The following is a 19,964-nucleotide window of genomic DNA, read 5'->3' as shown; positions in this document are numbered from 1 at the left end:
TTCTCTGTTTAAGGAGGAGCCAAGGAAGGTTTGCTTCACCTACGACCTGTTCCTGAACCTGGAGGGCAACCCACCCGTCAACCACCTGCGCTGTGAGAAGCTCACCTTCAACAACCCCACCGTGGAGTTCCGGTACAAGCTGCTGATGGCCGGCGGGGTGAGTGTGCCGCTCCACATGCCCCAACATGGCCCCCAGTGCTGGGTGGCCCTGGTGCTGGGGGCCCCCCGGGGCTCTCCAGCGTGTGGTTGGGCACCCAGGACCCAGAGGGGCAGGTTGCACGGGTGGCGCCCAGCAGCTTTGGATGGGACCCAGGCGTCCCGAGTCTGCGCTAGGGTGCTGTCTGCTGCGAGGGACTAACTAGTCTCTAGTTACCCTGTAGCTTCTTGTTGGCTGTGGGTAATTAGCATCGTCCTCCATGGAGGTGGGGCGGGGTGGGGGGAGGGGGCAGGAATGGGCGCGAGGCCAATCTGTCAGCTTGGAGCCGGAGCCAGTTTTAACCAGATCAGCAAGGCCTCGCGGGGGCGTGTCATGGGGGGTGGGGGGAGCAGCCCCGGCTCTGTAGAGGCTCCCTGCTGATGCGCGCTCCTGGCGGTTTTGTCCTGGTGACACAGGCTCTCAGAACTTAGGTCTCCGTAGCAAGTTGTGTGGCCAGTGATCCCCCTGCACGTGGCAAGGCCTTTGGAGAGCTGGGTCGGGTGCTCGGTCGTGGAGGAGGACTGGACTGCGCCGAGGGCGGTGGGCTGAGCACACGGACATCCCGAGCCTGGGATGGAGGAGTCGGGCTGGGGGCGCGAGAGCCTGTGTGTGCGCACGTGTGTGTCGTCGAGGCAGGCGCACCTCCCCAGTGCGTGCAGGGCGTTTGGCTTGGGTTTCTTTGGCTCTGGGGAGCAGTCCTTTCCTGTTCACTTAATTCAGTTGGGTCTTTCTATAAACTTTTTTAAAAATATGAAAGCAATCACGTATTCATCGCAGAATACGTGATTAAGTTATGCTGTATTCCTAGTAAAAGATTAGTGTGCGATTCTAATCTAGCACATGATGGCTGACGGAGTCCAGTCACAGAGCCGGGAGGTGCAGAGTCAGCTTACACAGATGTTGGCCCTGAGTTTGCTGGGTTCAGCGGTCCTCCCCCAGCTCTGCTTCTCTACCTTATTTTCGCTGCCAGATATTTTCCAAAGTATTTCCCGAGGTGTTCCCAGGTGTTCCCCCAAAGCTTTCACGGTCACCTCTCTTTGGGAGACAGACACACAGAGTGTCCACGGGCCTCTCAGAGTCCCAGGACCCAGGCACCGAGACTTTGGCTCCCCACGTAAAGTTTTTTTTTTTTAACCTTTAGAGTCACATGGGAAAACTGGTTTTATCATTTATAGTCATTTATTTTATTTTTTAAAAACTAAAACGTTTTGAAATTTTAAAAAAAGATGTTTTCTTTGCTCTGAGGAGATGTAGGTTCAGTGAGCATCATCTAAACACGTAAAACTGGAGGGCAGGGAGGAGGAGGTGCGCAGGGGCGGGGGAGGGAGGTGGGGAGGGCAGGCACAGCCTGCAATTTGGGAGGGAGGAAGGGAGGCCCGCGAGCTGCCACCCTGTGGTCTCTGCTGGCTGCTGTTCTGGCCCTTTGGGGCTGCCTGGAGAGCCGGTTGGCTGGTCAGGAACTTTCTCGCCCTTTGGGGCTGCGGGCTTCACGCCCCAGGCTGATGGCAGGGCAGTGCTTTCTGGTCCCAGGAGCTGCCCGAGACCTTTATGGGACGGTGGCTCCCGAGCCCTGAGTCCTGGTCCCTGTTTGCCATTCTGGGGCTCTGGGTCCCAGTGGCGCCGCCTTTGCCATCCCGTGGCGGATGGGCCCGGAGCCTGCCTGCATCGACGTTGATGTCGGCGCTGGAAGCGCAGGAGGCCAGCGCAGGAGGAGCGGGCCGTCGGTGAGCCCACGAGGACTGCTTTCTGTGCGGGCCCCTTCTCCCGGGGTTGCCTGAGCCCTGTCGCTCCTCGCGTGAGGCTCAGACACCATCAGCGGTGACCTGAGCTGCTTCCCGCTGTGCCAGGCGGTTGCCCGGCCCCTCAGCTTGTGTCTCATCCTTTGCCCCGTCGGCAGTTGAGCTGCGCAGAGGTAGAGGCTCCTTCAGAGGCCAGGGGTGAGACGGGTTCCCGTGGAGCCATGTGCCCCAAAGGGCTGTCACAGACAGGCAGCGACACGGGAGGCCTCCACACGTTGTCCTGGGATAGGGTTGGTTGGGGACCTTCATTTGAAGGGAGAGAAGTTGCAGCGAAAGTAGAAGGAAAAGGTCTGTGGGTGGACGCACTAAGGCATCCTGTGGCCCCGCCGTTCTCCTGGGCTGCGCTCTCCGTTGCTTCCCTGTGGCCTGGAGTGTGCGGGTCGCCAACAGCGTGATCCCGGGCCTGGTGGGGCAGGCGGCTTCTGGGTGTCTGGTTCAGAGCGTGGTGGTCGGACAGGCTCCCGTGAGCAGCACCGCCTCGGGCTCCGCTGCAGGGCTTGGGGAGCGAGGGGCTCTACCGCCCTCCTTTCAACCCGTCGTCCCCGCAGCCAGGCGTGACCTTGGCCCCCCCAGATGAAACGCTGGTTCCTCGGGGAATCCCAGGCTCTCAGGGTTATTCATGGGGCCTGTCCTACCAAGCTAAATGCTTTCTTCTTTTGTGTGTGTGCGCTTTATTCTTTTGTTCTGTCTCATCAGCGTCTGGAAGGCTCCCTCTGAGCGCTGACTGCTACTAGGGTCAATTTGCGGTGTCAGTATTTCGAGGACTTGCCCGCCACCTTCTCCCCCTTCAGCCGGGGCCTCGGGAGCCTGGCTGGAGCCGGGCAGGTGTTTCCCTGTGCACCTCCTAGCAGGACCCTGGACCCTCCCTCCTTTGGGCCCTCCCCCCCGCGCCCACCCCACGCAGCTCTCCTCTGGCCTGGCCGCACTCTCCCTGTCTGTCCACCCCGCCCACCTCACGGTGGAGGAGGACATCGGGCACACACATCCTGCAGAGGTTGCTCCCTCCGCCGCAGCTGCCTGCTCTGGGTGTCCGGCCGGCTTCCCGCCCATGCCAACCGCGCTTCTGGTCTGTCTACACCGCCGCGTGTGGGGCAGCTTTGGCCACAGCTCCGCGTCTTCTCGGCCGGCCCGGCCCACCGCGCCCAGCCATCCTGGGACCCGGCTTCTCTTCGCTCTCTGCCCGGCCCCGCTTGGCTCCAGCGCTTGGCACTCGGCCCCTCCCGGAGGGAAGCTCCGCAGGCCGGCTTCCTCTTGCCGATCGAATTTCCAGCCTGCCTCCTTGCTCGTTGATAACATCTGTCTCTTCTTTATCACTAGGTGATGGTAATGCCCGAAGGAGCAGAAACGGTGTCCAGGCCCAGCCCCGACTACCCCATGTTACCCACAATTCCACTCTCTGCCTTCTCTGACCCCAAGAAGACCAAACCGTCCCACGGCTCCAAGGTTAGTGAGGCGGAAGGCCCAGTCATGTGGGAGCGCTGGGGCCCAGTGGCGGGGCCTGGGCTCAGGGCGCCCCTCCGCAGAGCTGGACCTTCCGTCCCTGGACTCGCTCCCTTGGCATCCTCTCTTGGAGCACATCTCTGTGCTCCGCCCGGCTGCTCTGCCCCTTCGTCAGGAGGCTTGCCCTCCTGCACCGCTCAGACAGCCAGATGATCGCAGGTTCTTCCCCCGTTCCTCTTGAGGCCAGAGAGCCTGCCCCGTTCTCCCGTCCACCGAATCTGAGGGCCTAGGGCCACTCGGACAGAACCCCAAGAGGCTGGCGTGGCTGGGGGCCGTGGACAGAGCATGTCCACCGCTGCCTCCTGGGCGTAACTGGCACTCCCCATCCGTAGGGGCTGGCACTCCCTCCCGCGGCTGCTCCAGGCTCTACTTCCTTCTTTGGCAGCAGCTCTGGGCAGAGAGAGCTCGCCTGGGGGAAGGGCCGGGTGGAACCATGTGGCGGAGCCAGCTGTTTCGCCTCAAGAAGAAACGTTTCCTCGTCTTCTCTCGGCCAGCCAGGCAGGTGGCACTCTGCCCTCCCGACACCTCTCTCTCTCAGCTGTCCCGGAGTGGCCTCCAGAGCCCTCGGGCTGGTCCTGCAGTGGACCTGGAAGCTTGTGGGCACGCGTCCCACGCTGCAGCCACCTACACAGCTGTGTCCCCGAGGCCAAGCTCTGCCTGGCTCTCAGGGCAGCTGCTGGTCGTCCGCCACCAACCCCGCAAGTGTATCCTTTCTCATCCTGGCAGTCTTCTTGCTTCACTCCCTGTCGGGTGTCGGGGGCCTGGCCGAGGTGGACAGGTTGAACTCTTGGGCCGTCTTACAGCCTTATGCTCATCAGCAGCCTTGGAGGAGGGCCACGTCAGCCAGGCAAGGTCTTTCTGGCACTTTCCACAAGGCCACTAGGTCTCTGAAATCCTCAGATCTGTCTGACTTAAGCCCTCTGGACGCGTGAGGCCAGAGTCTTCAAGTACGGAGTGTGGCTCCAGGGTCTTCCCCTCACAGGACTCCTGGGTCTCTCCCTGAACCTCACAGGACTTGAAGAAAAATTCTTGCTAGCCATCTTGGCAGCTTCTCCGAGCCACCCACGGTTTTTCGGAAGTCGGTGCAAAATAGGAAGAGTGGGAACTGCCATCTCTTCTGTACCTGTTGCTTGCAAGTCACCTAAGAAGTGCCCCCTCCCAGGTGGTGAGGACACTCCAGTGGCCGACAGAGCCACGTCTGCTGGGGTTACTGGTGGCATCTCTTGCTGAGGTCTTTGAAACCCCTGGGACCGCCCCCCCCCCAAGCCAGTGGGTGTATCTGCGAGGCTTGGGAGGCCTGCAGGTAGGGTCCTTCGTCTTCACCCCTCCCGGTCCAGCATCTTTCTGCAGCCCCTGAACGCTGTGACATAGGGGGTCCCTGCGAAGGTTTCTGCTGATGGCTCTCTGACAGACCCCCTCTGCCCATTGTCACAGTCCTGCCTCTTCTTCCAGCTGAGGAAGCACTGGCTCTTTCCCCCAGACGGATTCTCCACTGCCTGGACCTGCAGAGGCTGACTGGCTGGACCGCATGCTCCAGGCAGAAGGGCCAGGAGGGAGGGGCGTGGTCCTTGTAGGGCCTGGGGGCCGCTGGAGAGTCTGGCTGTTGCAGCCCCAGGTGGATTGGTCCCTGTGGTTCTGTTTCTTCCCACAGACCCCTGGAGGGTAGCTTGGCAGGCAGGAAGTGGAGCCTCCTAGGAGAGGACCGGGACCCCCTGAAGGCTCACTGTGCAGGTGGCTGTTCCCTTTGGTCCCGCCGCCCCCTGGACTTGTGCGCCTATAGCTTCAGGGCGCCCTGCCTCTCCTTGTCTGATGTCAGCCAGTCGGCCTGGTGGGCTTTTCTCTAACACTTGGTTCTTAATCATTTTGGGTCCTCGACAGCTTTGAGAACATGACTGCAGTGGAGCTTTGCCCCAGGAATGTCTACATTATGCTACAGACTTAGTGTGTGACTTCAGAGGGCCTGTGCTCTTGGGTGCCCGTACAGAGCTCCAGGTGAAGAGCCGCCGCTCCGAGGCCCCTGCTAGTTGGGCAGGCCCTGGACAGCGGGGAGGCTCTGCCGACCCGGGCAGGGGGCCGTCGGCAGTCGTGCCCATCAGGGGTGCTCCGCTCCACCTCTCGGGGCTGGGACTGTGCGGCCCAGGCGGGCTCATGGACGCTGCAGGAAGAGGCCAGGATGGTGTGGGAGGTCTCTGCTTCTTGCCTCCCTCCTTGGGGGAACAGCTTGCTGGAGAGTGGAGCCCCCAGAGACCGGCCCCATTCCACACAGCAGCCCCCCAGGGGTGCCCCTTTGCACAGGCTTCTAAAGGGGTGCTCGTGGTGTGAGCACCCCTTCCCGCTGCCGTGGTGACGTGATGGCCGGGGCCAGGGCACAGGGCCGACTTCTCTCCAGGGAGGTGGCAGGAGCCCATGGCCAGGTGGGGCTGGCCCTGAACCTTTGGCACTGGTGTGGGTAGTGGATCCGCAAGAAAACGGGGACTCCAGTAGGTCAGAGGTGGTTCTAGGCTGTGCCGTCTTTCCCTGTGGCTCTTTGCTGGGAGGCTTCTGTCGCTGGACCCTTGGAGACTGTGAGCGCAGGAAGCAGAAGCCCAGCTGCTGGGTGTTCACCTGGCTCGCCCGTCCCTTCAGCACTTGGGGTGAGCTGGTAGAGGGAGGCTGCTTTGGGGGCCCCGCCCAGGTGGGCCCCTGTGGTCTAGCTGCTGGTGGTGCCCAGCCGTGCACCTGTCCCACAGAGTTGGGGGCAGAATCCTGGCAGCGGACGGCAGCGGGCACCTGTCCCGCAGCCCTGGCTGTGCGGCGAGGTGGTGATGCGGTGTACGCGGTGTTGGCGAGGAGCAGGCCCGCCAAGGTGTCAGACGGGGCTCCTGCCTGGGGGCGGGGTGACTGTGCACTCGCTGTCCGCCCTGTCCGCCCTGCCCGCCCTGCCCGCCCTGCACTGTCGCCTGGTGAGGTAGGTGGTCTTGCTCCTGCTTAGAGGGAGCGCAGGCGTGCAGGCTTGGAGGCCACCAGCCCGCCTTCCCGGTGGCCCGGTGCAGGGCCGCTCACTGCCTCTGTTGCCGGTGGGAGCCCCCCTGACCTGGCTCATCAACGCCAAAGTCCAGGCTCCACCCTCAACCCTCGGTTTCCGAGGCGGAGGTTGAGGCATTGCACATGGTTTAGAAAAGCTGCCCAGGCGGCTTGGGTTTCGGGATACGTCTAGGAGCCGTTAGTCATGCGCAGTGCCTGGGAACCTGGCAGGCACTCAGTTAATGCTGAATGTGGAGATTAAAGGGCGATCAAAGAGCTGCGGTGCTGGTGCGCGTTGGGGCCAGGCCAGGCCGGGCCGGAGCCGGGCCTTCCAGGCAGGGTGGGGGCGACCTGGGGAAGCACCTGGCTCTGGTGGGGACAGAGGAGAGGCCCCGCCTGCTGGCGCCCCCAGCCCCCGCGCCGCAGCAGCCCCGCGGGAAGCTGCAAGGCGCTGGAGCGGGAGTGGGTCCGTGTGGCTTGCCTGTCTGTATCTGACTCACCGTGTACTCTTCTTGAATCCCTCAGGGGAGTCTTAGCCTGCAGCCGCCTGGGACCTGCTGACACTTCCTAGTAGTTTAAAGGGACAGCTCCATTTAAAACTCTCACCTGCTGCCTTACTTTTTCGCTTTATGGAAGATTTTCTCTAGCTGAGTCTGAATCAGGTGGATTATACTTTGTAGGGGTCGTGGGAGGCGGAGCAGGGCGGCCCCGAGATGCCATTTGACCGTGTCCCCCTCCTGCCCGGCATTGCAGGACGCCAGCAGGGAGAGCGGCAAGGCCTGCAAGGCCCACAAGACGACCAAGGAGCACCGGGAGCGGCCACGCAAGGACTCAGAGAGCAGGGGCGCCTGCAAGGAGCTGGAGCGCGAGCAGGCCAGGAGCACCAAGGACGCCGCGCGGAAGCTGGGCGAGGGCCGGCCGCCCAAGGAGGACAAGGCCCCGCCGCCCAAGGCCGCATTCAAGGAGCCCAAGATGGCCCTTAAGGAGACCAAACTGGAGAGCATGTCCCCCAAAGGCGGGCCCCCGCCGCCGCCCCCGCCCAAGTCTTCCAGCAAGCGGCCGGCCGCCGCCGACTCACCCAAGCCCAGCGCCAAAAAGCAGAAGAAGAGCAGCTCCAAGGGGTCCAGGAGCGCCCCGAGCACCTCACCCCGCACCTCATCTTCCTCTTTCTCGGACAAAAAACCGGCCAAGGACAAGGGCGGTGCCAAAGCGGAGAAGGTCAAGCCTGAGAACGAGCCCAGGGAGATCAAAAAGCCTCCGGAGGCGGAGGAGTCCAACTCGGAGGACGAGGCCTCCTTCAAGACTGAGGTGAGGTGGCTCCTTCCCCCGCCCTTCTCCCCTTCCCACACCCCACCCTCGTCCTCTCTCTGCGGGCTCTGAGCCGCCCAGAGGTTACAAGGAGGCTGGGCGCCCACTTGCTCCATGTAGCTTTGGGCAGCCTCTGTGCCTTGCCAGATCTCAGTTTCCCCTTACGTTGGGGGTGACGAAACCGCCTCGCGAGAGATCTGTGTGGACGGTGCTTGGGATGAAGGGTCCCAGTTCAGCGTTATACTGGTATCTGCGTTCACAGCTCTTCTCGGGTTGCCCCCTGTGTGGGCCGGAGTCTCACTGGCCGCTTTGGGGTCAGGGTGGGCGATTGTGTCTCACCATGGAGTCTTTACCCGGCTGCCGCAGGCTCGGTCAGCCAGGGCACCCCCTCCCTCCACTCGTGATGTGGTGTCCCTGTGTGTTTTCATCCCACTCTCTGGGTCCGGGAGCCAGAGGTTCTGGGTTTTTCCTGCAGCAGCATTTCCATGCAGCTCTGAATGTCACCATCAGAGACGGCTTGAGTCACAGAGGAGCTAGGGGCCAGATTGTTGACTCTGGGTAGCCAGACCTCTCTGGGCCTTGGAGGGCCACGTCATTTCCGCATGCTGTTTGGCCTCTGGTACTCAGCGAACAGGGACTTGGAGGGATGGATGGATGGATACATAGTTGGATGGACGGATGGATGAGTGAGCGATTGACCCCCTCACCTGTATCACCAGCCCCAGCCCTCAGTGGCCTTTTTTAAAAAATTAATTATTTACGGCTGCATTGGGTCTTCGTTGCTGTGCGCGGGCTTCTCATTGCGGCGGCTTCTCTTGTTCTGGAGCACGGGCTCCAGGCACGCGGGCTTCAGTAGCTGTGGCTCGAAGCCTCTAGAGCACAGACTCAGTAGTTGTGGCCCACGGGCTTAGCTGCTCCGCGGCGTGTGGGATCTTCCCGGACCAGGGCTCGAACCCGTGTCCCCTGCATTTGGCAGGCGGCTTCTTAACCACTGCGCCACCAGGGAAGCCCTCAGTGGCCTTTTGTAGTTCCCAGACTCTTATTCACTCTCAAAGGCAGAAGCTTTGTCTCCAGCATTGCTGCTCAGAGAGCCACTGGGACTTTGCAGATGGTTCCCAGAGGTGAAGCCAGAGGTGGTTTGTGTCAGTAGCACCGATGTCGTGAGCGTGCGGCTTCCAGGGGCACCTCGTTGGAGGTGGCTGGGGGTGACAGTTTGGCTCATGGGTAACAGTGCATCCCCACAATTAGGGACACACACAGGGCTGGTGATGTCACATGCCCAGCGCTTCTTGCGCCCGGGAGACTGTCTGCCAATGAACCTGAGGATGGCAGGACCCCGGAACGTCTCTCTTACTTGGAGACTCCTGGGAGTCCAGGGCCCTCCCAGCCACCTCTCGGTTGCCAGAGGTTCTTTGGGTGCTTCATAGCACCCCATCTAGCATCTTTCTCTCCCGTCTGCTCAGACCCGGAGCTCTGGTCTGGTGCGCTTCCCTCCTGTCCGCCTCAGGTGCTTCCAGAGAGACCTTCCTGTGCCCAAGGCTGGTGCCCCTGTGTAGGGAAGAGGTGGAGGCCTCCCTGAGCCCTGCCTCCCTGGCTGAATGTTGGCGCCCTGGCCGCGGGTGTCCATCCTGACGTCCTGCTGTGATTGTTGTGAGCACCCGTGCCACTGTGGGCAGCTACCTCCGCCTGCTCCGTGCGGTGGGGTGGGGCTGGCTGGGTGTCCAGTGTCTGTGGCCTTGGCCACCGCGGCCCTGAGGCTAGAATTGCTCAAGGAAGCCCAGGGCTTTCTCCTGGCTGAAGAGGCGCATCCAGCACGCTGAGAGACTTCTGAACGGCGAGTCTGGGCCGTCAGCATGCCCGGGGGATCTCTAGGGCTGCTGGACAGTGACTCACATGTCCTGACCCTGGGACCTGGCGAGGCACAGGTGGCCATGGCGAAGGGGGCGAGACGGCCTTCCAGACCCGGGCCTCCCCAGCTGCCCTTGCCTGTCTCCGGCCGTCCCACGCTGGAGGCCGAGTGGGCGCCACTGCCGGAAAGCTCTGACCGCTGCGTGGAGCCCAAGTCTCCTCCTCCCCGTCGGCCCTCAGAGGGGCCAGGCAGCTCCTCGTCTGAGTCCTGGGCCAAGCCCCCCAGCTCCTCTGGCTCTCCTCTGGCTGCTCCTCTGGGGTCTCCTTGGCTGTGGGGTTCCTGACACTCAGTCCCTTTCAGTCACAGGCCCTGGAGCACTGGGAGCACAGCAGGCCCTCCACCCTCCTTCCGGACGCCCCGTGTGGCCTGAGCCCCAGGACACGTCGGCAGCCCCTTGAGGGCTTTTCTGACCCCCAGGAACCATTAGGCTCTTGGGGCTGACACCACTTCCAGATTCCACCCTCCCCTCCACACCCCGCCTCTTGGATTCATGTGGAAGGAAAGGGGACGAGTGTGGCTGAGAAGCCCGCCTGGCCTGGGCCGTCAAGACAGAGCAGGTGCTGCCCTGCCCTGGACCTTCCTGAGCCTGTTGGCCCGAGCCTGCGTGCTGGTGGCCTCCCAGCCAGGTCTTCCCTGCCCCGGAGCTCTGTCCGAATTCCCTGCCCCAGAGGTCGGAAGTGCAATTGGCATCGACCTCCGTGTGCTTAGCAGAAGCCTTCAGGGCAGCTCTTTTACAGATGGGGAAACTGAGTCTTAAAACCACAGGCTGCCTTGGCCAGTTGGTGAGAAAGCCAAGGTCAGAAGCCAGGACCTCCAAGCCAGAATAAGAACTCAGGGATATGCATGCCGGGGGAACCGTGTGGCTCCAGGCCCGTTTTTGGGGGTGGGGAGGGTCACACACTGGTCTGACTGGTACCCACCCAGTGGACAGTGGGTGATGCCAGTCTAGGCTGGTTTCCCGGGGAGGGTTTCTCGGGGCACACCACTGGCCCGTGTGAAGGTAGCAAGTCGGGGACGTTGGCAGGGGCGTGCTGGGAGGGCCCGGAGTGGGTCGGGCTGGGCGGTGGCGGACCCCAGAGTAGGGAGCCCTCAGCTCTTCAGCTAGGAAGCATTCTGTGCCCAGGCAGTGGGATCCTTCTCTGAGTCTGCTGAGGAGAGACCTGAGCCTTCCCGGGTCTCCTTCCGGGAGCTGGGGCTGCCCTCAGCCCACGGGCCAGGGGGAGGGGCTCCTCTCCTGGGGTCTCCTCTCCTGTGGCACGTGCCAGGATTGAGGAGACACTGCTGGGTGTCTCCGCCTGTCTCCTGGCCCCTTCCAGGTGCTCAGGCTGCTCAGCTCCCCCAGACAGTCCCCGAGGACAGGAGGCTGGACGGCGTCTGGGCGCCCTGGGCTGGCAGGCTTTCTGAGCCATGGAGTGCCCACTGGAGCCCAGCCTGGCCCAGCCCCCGGCGCTGGGCTTATCACTCTGCTGCGCATACCTGTGCCAGCCTGTTGGTTTCTCCTGAGGGCCCAGAGCAGACGCCACCCAGTTCTGGCTCAACCCCTTCCCCACGCAGGCCTCTCAAGTGGGAGGTGCTGCCCCATGCTACTTACGCCTTAGTATCCTAGGGCCTGGGCTCCTAGTTTGGGCTTTTACTGCCCCCTGGTGGCCAAGTCGGGGCTAAAGGAAGAGGAGAAGGGGGATGTGACCGGCTCTGGGTGCAGTGGGGCCAGCTGTGAGTCCACTGTGTCCTCAAGTGCTTGTCACTTGCCCACACACTCACTCATCATCACCTCAGGGGCACCCAGTGACAGGGAGACAGCTTGTTGTCGCTACTCAGCCTCGGGACAGACTGAGGAAATGAGGGGCAGGATGAGGACGCACCCACCTTTCCTGTTCGGACCTTCCAGCTGTTGGCCGCAGCGCACACCAGCCAGCTGTGCTCTCGCCGGAGGAGGGTAGGGCCCACGAGTGAGAGCAGCCACAGTCGCCTGCCCCCCGCCCGCCTCCAATCCCCCTGCGGCGAGAGCTGGCCTCGGCCCCGTCCTCCTGCGCGGGCAGGTGGGAGCACCAGGCGTGGCTGGAGATTTACCGTCCCTCAGTGGGAAAAGAAAGGTCATTGGTTGCATTTTGAATGCACACTGGCGGCACACTGGCGGCATCCTGGGGCTGGGGGAGGTGGTGGGATGGGGTCAGGGTCTCGGGTGCCGGGGCCTGGCGCCTTGGCGGCCTTTGGAGTGCGTATCTGGGGCGTCCTGCCTGGCTGTCCCTGCCACCGGAGGGCTCCTTTTCTTTGGACTGAAAGATGACTGTTGTCCTCTCTCCCTGCTGCCCCCCGCCTGCCCTGCCGTGGGGTGAAGTCCGCCCAGTCGAGCCCATCCAACTCCAGCTCCAGCTCCGACTCCAGTTCAGATTCGGATTTTGAGCCATCTCAGAACCACAGTCAAGGTGCGTGCTGGGAAAGGAGAGAGCCGGGGTGGGGACGCGTGGGGCTGGTTTCTGGTGGAAAGGCTCACTGCTCTGGGAGCAGCCCCCGACCTTTCCGGAGGCCAGTGGGGCACTGGGTCTGGTATGGAGCCCAGGTTCACAGGGAATCTCGGGTCTGGTATGGAGCCCAGGGGTTCACAGGGAATCTCGGGTCTGGTATGGAGCCCAGGGGTTCACAGGGAATCTCGGGTCTGGTATGGAGCCCAGGGGTTCACAGGGAATCTCCCAATGCGGGCTTGCTCGTGCCCGAGTTTCAGCACACCCTGAGGGCCAGAAAAGCCCGAGGGCAGGGCGCGAGGGAGGGTAGGGAGGCTGGGGCCTGGGCTGAGCTTGCCCAGGGTTTCACTTCAGGATACGCTGTTTGCCTGGACCGGGCCCCAGAGATCCGTGTCCACAGGTGTGTGGACGCTCAGGGGTCCGGTGCTAAAAGCAAAACTGGCACAGATGACCCGACCGCCAGCTGTCCGTCGCCTGGGCCCTCAGCTTTGCCCCATCTGTGCGACAGGGCTTTGAGCTGTGCTTTGTGGGTCTGCAGCGGAGGGCCCTGTTGTGACTTGGGCTCTGCCCTTGCCGGAAGCCTCCTCTCCAGTTCCTCCCAGATGGAGGCTCACTTGGCCAGCGCAGGGTCCCTTCCTCTGCCTCAGCCACCCAGCCAAGCACCCCGCTCCTGCCGCATGCCTGGCCAGCACTCGGCCCAGGCCCCCGCAGCCTGCAGTGCTGCCTTTTCCCTGCAGGCCGCCTGGGGTACTTGTTGGGAGGCGGCACCAGACCCATTTCCTGCCCCAGAGTGGATAGGGCGCCCTGGCCCCTCGACCCCTGCCCACCCTCGCACTGGAAGCACCTCTTCTGGTGGGTCGGATTGAGAATTTCCTCCACGGCCTGCAGTCCCTTTTGGAGGGTGGGGGAGAGCTGGGGGAGGCGAGCATAGTCCGGGGGCCTGACATAAAGACACGCAGTCCTGAGGGGGCTGGGGGATGGGGTGCTCCAAGCCCACAGTCTCTCCAACGGTTCTTATCTACGGGGAAGGGAGGGGGAAACCTGCCGTGCACGGGATCACATGACCAAGGTAATTGAGGGCTTTGTGTCCCTCTGTTGCCTTGGTAACAGGAATATAAACCAAGATGCCGTCTGTAGGGGACTGGAACCGAGTGTCTCTGGAGAAAGGGGAGGACGGTGGGCCGGGAGCAGTGGAGGGGCCTGCCACGGGGCTGGGCAGGCCTGAGGAGGGGCGCAGGCTGGGGGGCTGGTGTTCTGTGGCCCATGCTGCGGGCCGCCTCGCCCTTCTCAGCCAGGACTGGTTCATCCTGCCTGCAGGCAGAGCTCTGATCCCAGCAGCCGGAGCAGAGGAGGGCTGCTCCTTCCCTTTGCAATGGAGGGGCCCTGCGGTCCTGTCTTGGGCCAGGGGCCAGAGGCCTGTGAGGAGGGCCAGGAAGGTAGGGGTGGGGGGAGCCAGGAGTCTCTTAAGGAGGGGGTGGCCACAGGCGCAGTGCTTGGAGATAGGCGGCAGGCCCCACCTGGCCAGAGGAACCTCCGAGGTGGGTTTGCCTGGGTGTGTTTTGGAGGTCGTGGCGTCAAGGAGCTCCATGTGGCCCTGGGGGTGGAGGGGACTCTGGGGTGCACGTGGAGCCCTGAACCCCCTTCTCTCCCCCTCCCTCCCTCCATCCCTTCCTCGCGGCCCTCACCAGGACCCCTGCGCTCCATGGTGGAGGACCTGCAGTCTGAGGAATCTGACGAGGACGACTCTTCGTCAGGCGAGGAGGCTGCTGGCAAGACGAACGCAGGAAGGGACTCCAGGTGCCTGGGCCAGAGGGGAGGAGTGGGCGTGGGCGCACCGGGGCAGCTCTGCCTGGCCCTGCTGTAATCGTGGGGCCTCCAGTAGGTGGGCCAGGACGGGGGCTCCCCGGGGTGAGGCAAAGGGAGCCTCTGAGCCCACCGGGCGGTGCCCTGCCTAGGCATTGAGGTGGGCCTGGGGGCCTCAGGGGGCATCCTTCCTCCCCTCGCTGGAGGATGTGGCTGCCTGGCAGGGAGGGGCAGGACGCTCAGGGAGAGGAGTCCATCACCACCCAAGAAGGGGGGCGAGGCGGTGCCCAGCAGCCCGAGGACCAGCCTTGGTCCCAGGCATATGGGGCAGTGGGGGCTGGTTCCTCTGCTCTCGGGCTCGGGCCAGGGGTCCCTTCCCCCTTCCCCAGGTGCACTGGCCCAGGGAAGATGACGTGTGGCCTTCCCCCAGAGTGGGTAAGCCGAGGCCCCTCCTTTGGACACCCCCAGGCCTTGGGAGCGAGCCCACCTCAGGGATGGCTGTGCGTTCTCAGCCTCCAGCCCAGCGCAAGTGCCAGCCTTGGCCCCAGGACTGTGGGGTGGGCTCAGCGGACTCGGGGTCTGGGCCCAGCCCAGCAAGGGGCGGGCGTCTGATGTCACCACGCTGGCACCTGTGTCCCTCCCTCCCGGGGCGTTGGGCTCAGGCTGCCGCTGGCAGGGACTGTCCTGCAGGGTGCCGCACCGCGCCGGCATTCTGAGCCTGCAGTGAGCAGCGAGCCCCGCCGGGATCCCAGAGCCTCTCAGAGCCAGCGTGCTCGTCTCTGGGTTCTTTGCTCTTTGAAGGCAGCTCAGATGCAGTCTTTCTTTCCTTTCCTTTTAAGCCGGCAGTGACCGCCTAGAGCTGGCTGAGGGGGTCTCCTGAGCTGTAGGGGGAGCGCCGGGCGCTGGCCTGGCCCCAGGGAGGGGCCGAGTCCGTCCCAGAGCCCCAGAGCATTGTTTGCAGGGTGGGGCCCCCTCCCCTGAGCACAGGGTGGCCTGACAGGGTGTCGTGTCTGCGTTCAGGTTGAGCTTCAGTGACAGCGAGAGCGACAACAGTGCCGACTCCTGCCTACCCAGTCGGGAGCCCCCTCCACCCAAGAAGCCGCCCCCACCCAACAGCAAGGTAACGTCCTAGAGGCCGGCTGAGGGTTGGGCCTGGGGTTTCTCCAAGCGTCTGAGGCTCAGGGTGGTGGGCGCAGAGGAAGGTCATTTCACCCCCAGGCCCCAGAGATCGTCAGCTGCCCAGGAGGGGCTGCCCTTAGAGTTGGGTCCAGGGCCAGAGGAGGGAGGACAAGCAGGCCTGGGGCCTGGGAAGGCGGTGGCCCTGGGGGCTGGGGAGGGGGGTGTGGGCTGGCGCTCACACAGACCTGGGGTCACCCTGCAGACGTCAGGCCGCCGGAGCCCGGAGCCCTGCAGCAAGCCCGAGAAGATCCTCAAGAGGGGTGCCTACGACAAGGTGGGGGCTGGGGGGTGGGGGGGCCTACGACAAGGGTGGGGGCTGCAGTGGGGAGGGGCCTGTGACAAGGCGGGGGCTGGAGTGGGGAGGGGCCTACGATAAGGTGGGGGCTGGGATGGGGAGGGGCCTGTGATAAGGCGGGGCTGGAGTGGGGAGGAGCCTATGACAAGGCGGGGCTGGGGCGGGGTGGGGGGGCTATGACAAGGTGGGGGCTGGAGTGGGGCGGGGCCTGTGACCAGGCGGGGCTGGAGTGGGGAGGAGCCTACGACAAGGCGGGGCTGGGGCGGGGTGGGGGGGGGCTGTGACAAGGTGGGGGCTGGGGGAGTGGGGAGGGCCTACGACAGCGCTGGGCGGGGAGCGCCAGCCTGGAGCTGACGTGGGTGTGGTCGCAGGGCTCCGCTGGGCCGCGCGCTGAGCGCCTCTCTGTCCCCCAGGCCTACACTGACGAGTTGGTGGAGCTGCACCGGAGGCTGATGGCGCTGCGGGAGCGCAACGTGCTGCAGCAGGTACTGGATGCGGCCACCCACCCCGCGGCCCCCGGAAGGCAAAGCATCTCAGAGGAGTCCCGGGTGGGGTGCCCCTGAGGCCCGTGGGCTCCTGACCCCGTTAGGCAGCCCCAGGGAATCACTCTCCATTCTCCTCGAGGGCCTGGTGGGGGGCGGGGTCCACGCCAGCCTAGCGCCCCGTACACTGAAGCCACCTGCCACCACCCTCCAGATCGTGAACCTGATCGAGGAGACCGGCCACTTCAACGTCACCAACACCACCTTCGACTTCGACCTCTTCTCCCTGGATGAGACCACCGTGCGCAAGCTGCAGAGCTACCTGGAGGCGGTGGCCACATGACCCTGGGCCGGGTGCCGGGCCGCGTCCCCGGGGTCCTGGGAGGCCACGTCTGGGCCCCGCTTTCCCTCCTCTCTCAACTTGCCCGCCCGCAGCACTGCCTTAGTGACCGCCCTGTCCTCGGCCCACACGGCCAGCTGCACTTTCCTCGTCAGGAGCCCCGGGGCCGAGGGGCCCAGGCCGGCGCTGCTGCTCCCCGACACCCTGGGGCCGTCACCTGGGCCCCCCTTGGAAAGTGGCTTGTGTACTCCCGAGGGGGAAGAGACGTGCCCTGCAGTAGGGGCCTCGCTCCTCGGTGGGGCGTGTGGCACAGCTTCACTGCCCGGGCCCCTCTGAGAGGCTGGGGCACTGCCTCCGGCCTCCCGCAACGGTTCGGAACACCCCGCCGCGCCCCAGGACCTCAGAGGGCTCCTGCCGCACCAGGACGGGCCCGGCTCGTCCTCCGCGTCAGCCAGACACGGTCCTGTGTCGGCTCTCACTGTGCTGGGACTCCGTGCTGTATAGTTCTCTCTCTATTATATATATATGTCTGCACTGTAGGTACCGAGCGGTTCCCGGGTGTGCATTTCTAGGGCAGCAGTGCACGTGGGGGTGGGGGGTGTAAGGCGGGACTTGTAGGTTGCGATGTCGCCGCTGCCCTTGGTGTCGGGCTGAAGGCCGGGCTGGAGCGCCAGCTCACCCTCTCCAGGTGCAGGGAGGACGCCTCCTGCCGCTCCCGGGGCGGTGAACACTGCGGGCCGCCGTCTCCAGGAGCCGCCCTCCCGGCCCCCAGCCAGCCGCGGGCTGAGACTGGGTCGGTGTCCTGGGGCTCGTCCTCTTCCTCCTTCCATAGGATCCTCTTCCTTCTGTTGACCGAGTCTTCGAACTTTGGAAAAAATGAGCTTTTGCCAAATAAGACGGGATAGTTTGTGGAGTTTTTTGAGGAGCGTCAGGACTCAGAACCAGCCCCTCGTGCCTGGGCCCCGGCCGGCGACAGGCCCTTCCACCCCTGCGATTCACGCCGGTCCAGGGCTGGAGACCCAACTCCTCGCACGCCTGAAACTCTCCAAGGGCCAAGCCAGCTCCTCCCTCCCGGCCAGAACGCCCTCACGGAGTCAGCCCACCTTGTGGTGGGCTCCTGAGGGCTGGGGACCTCGACTCAAGGCTCCTCTGGTCCCCACTGGCTTCAGGAGAGGAGGCCAGGGCTGGAGCCAGGCTCACTTCTCTCCCACCCACTGTCGGACGGTCCCTCCTCCCCCCAGTTTGTGAATTCCCACGTGGGGCGTGCCACGCTCCCCTTCCCTGTGGTCCCCTGACCATTGTCACTGCTCCGATTCTGTCTGTCTGTCAGGCAGACCCCAAACACTCCCTCGGGAGCCCCTCCTCCAAGGCTTCCCCGAATGCCAGCCTTCCTGGTGAGATCCCAGGACTCGGGGAAGGCCCGAGAACTTTCAGAGGAGACTGCCGTGACTCCTCGCCATCTGCTCTGATTCTCTCCCAACCCCACTGCCTTGAGGTATTAGGAAGAGGGCAGGCCTGTGTGGCGGGCTCCGTGCTGCCACCGTCCCCTTCTCCAGGCAGGCCAACAATACTCCGAAGTGGGGCACCTCTCTTCTCTGGAAACTCTAAGACATTGGACAGAAAGGACTGGCCCGAGAGCAGCAGCTGCCTGGCCCTCTGCACAGAGGCCGCTGGGGGTCGCGGGTGGGAGCCTCAGCCCAAGGGCCCCAGTCTTTCTCCTTCCGGAGGATCCCCTCCTGGCTCTGTGACTCGGGCGGCCCTCAGCTCAGGAGCCAGGCTCTGCCCCTGAGGCAGCTAGAGGAAGGCCGGGCTCTCGGGCCTGCCCTTTGCAGTAGCAGCGGCAGCATCTGGCCCTGCCTGCTGTTGCCAGGGCCTTTGGAAGCACCAACCCATTTCTGTTACCTCCTCTGGCCAGAAGGCCCCAGTGCTGGCCCTGTGACCACCTGATGGACGTGCCAGGCAGCCAGGGCCCCGACCATGGCATTCCCAGCTGCTCCCCCCACCCCACCCCCAGCTGCCCGGCAGCTGGGCCCACCAGGGCTCTGGGGACGCTTCCATAGGAAGGGGCCGGCACTTTGTGATTGCCGTGTGTTTAGTGTTAAGCCCCCTGACCCCAGTGCAAACCCCGGTGTTTTGCTCTCTCCTGAAGAAAATGTAAACCGACGCCTGAAAGCAAAAGGTATCGAATACCTTTCTTACCCACAAGGGTTTTTACAAAGAATGTGTCTAACTAGGAACTAGGACACTCATCGGCCCGAGACCAACTCCTGGATAAGAGGAATAAAGGAGAATTGTGTTTGTAATAAGTTACAGGATTGTTTCTGTCCTGGATTTTAAACTTTTTGTTAAATTGTGAAATTATGGAGGAGTTTTATAGAAAAAAAAGTGAAATAAAGTCAGATGGGAAAGCAGAGTTCTGTGTAGAGCTTCATGCATCTGCTTGCTTCCTCCCCACTGTGGAGTTGGTGGGTGGAGCCACAAAGCACCACGGGGTTCCTCGTCTCCTCTCCCCGTCCCAGTGCTTCCAGATCGATGACCAGGAAGAGGAGAGAGGGCTGGAACCGAGCCTGTTGGGCATGAGGAGTGGGGACAGGGAATGTGAGCGAGGCTGGCATCCCGGAGGAAGAGAGTCGGCACCACCAGAAACCCAAGAGGCGCGAGATGGCGGAGGACTAAGTGTCTGGTCCTGCTTCTGATGGTGTGTTCTTTCCTTGCACGCAGGCAGCAAGTTTTGGGTTGAAAAGCAAGCCTAACTTCACAATGTGGACGAATGGGTGGGTGGATGAGTGAGTGGATGATGGTGGGGGGAGGGTGGATGGAAGGGTGGATGGGCAGGTAGATGGATGGATGGATAGGTGGGTAGATGGATGATAGCCAGACAGAAAATGTGAGACATCTTTTGCCAGGGGCCAGGGTGCTTGTCTGCCAGTTTGTCTGTGGTGGGTTTTGCTCTGGACTTGGTGTGGCAAAGCTGAGTGAACCCCAAGGAGATGGCTCTCCCAGGCCCTATCTGAGCAGCCCTGTCCACTCTGTGGGCTCCAGTCCCACCAACGGAGCAGAAGTTCCATTCCTGAGTGGTCGGCATTGCAGGCCAATACCCTCTGCCCACAGCAGCTAATTAAAATCACTTCTGTCGGTTGGCAGCCACTTGGGGAGACAGCCGGCCACACCAGGGTACTCGGGAGCATTTCTTCTTTCTTCTAGTCAGTAGCCAGAATTTCCATTTCCAGCATCAAGGCTATGGCCTCCCTGCCCTGTCTTTCCTACCAGAGATTCTGCAGGCCTTTGGGGACAGTTTCTCATCTGAGCTCCTAAATTAGGGACACAGAGTGAAAGAGGGTCTAGAGTGGTTCCCACCGCTCCCAGACCCCCATAACACAGTAAAGGACGACTTACGTGTAAAAATACAATAGGGCTTGCTACGAGCCAGGCGCTGGGCTGAGAGTTATCTCACAGATTACACAAACTCTCGATGAGGGTGGGGACTGCTGTCAGAATCCCCACGGACAGATGAAGAAACAGCCTGCAAGCGTTGGCCCACCTACAACAATACAGCTAGTAGGCGCGTTCCCTGAGACTCAAGACCAGGTATGTGTTCATTTTGTTGCTTACAGTCAATCTTTCTTTGTATTTATCCATATACTGACCCCTTGGGGTCCCCTTCTTTCTTTCTGTGTTAATATCTGGA

General features: G+C 62.9%; 1 protein-coding gene across 3 annotated transcripts in view; it reads left to right on the top strand.

Moving 5' to 3' along the window:
- The window catches only part of MLLT1 (MLLT1 super elongation complex subunit), a 65,353-nt gene extending 46,664 nt beyond the window's left edge, over positions 1–18,689 (top strand). For 2 of the 3 annotated variants that reach the window (XM_032626881.1, XM_032626883.1), the window contains 9 exons: positions 14–157; positions 3,313–3,438; positions 7,252–7,806; positions 12,054–12,141; positions 13,866–13,974; positions 15,001–15,100; positions 15,362–15,433; positions 15,868–15,939; positions 16,151–18,689. In XM_032626881.1, coding sequence (XP_032482772.1) covers positions 14–157; positions 3,313–3,438; positions 7,252–7,806; positions 12,054–12,141; positions 13,866–13,974; positions 15,001–15,100; positions 15,362–15,433; positions 15,868–15,939; positions 16,151–16,279 — 1,395 coding nt within the window. In that variant the 3' untranslated portion in view covers positions 16,280–18,689. The remainder of the gene's footprint in view (positions 1–13; positions 158–3,312; positions 3,439–7,251; positions 7,807–12,053; positions 12,142–13,865; positions 13,975–15,000; positions 15,101–15,361; positions 15,434–15,867; positions 15,940–16,150) is intronic. The other variant, XM_032626882.1, reaches the window with a different exon arrangement.
- Positions 18,690–19,964: the final 1,275 nt, after the last annotated feature.

The sequence above is a fragment of the Phocoena sinus genome, chromosome 3 (genome assembly GCF_008692025.1).
Source record: "Phocoena sinus isolate mPhoSin1 chromosome 3, mPhoSin1.pri, whole genome shotgun sequence".
NCBI lineage: Eukaryota > Metazoa > Chordata > Mammalia > Artiodactyla > Phocoenidae > Phocoena > Phocoena sinus.
This window is presented reverse-complemented; position numbering and strand designations above follow the sequence as displayed.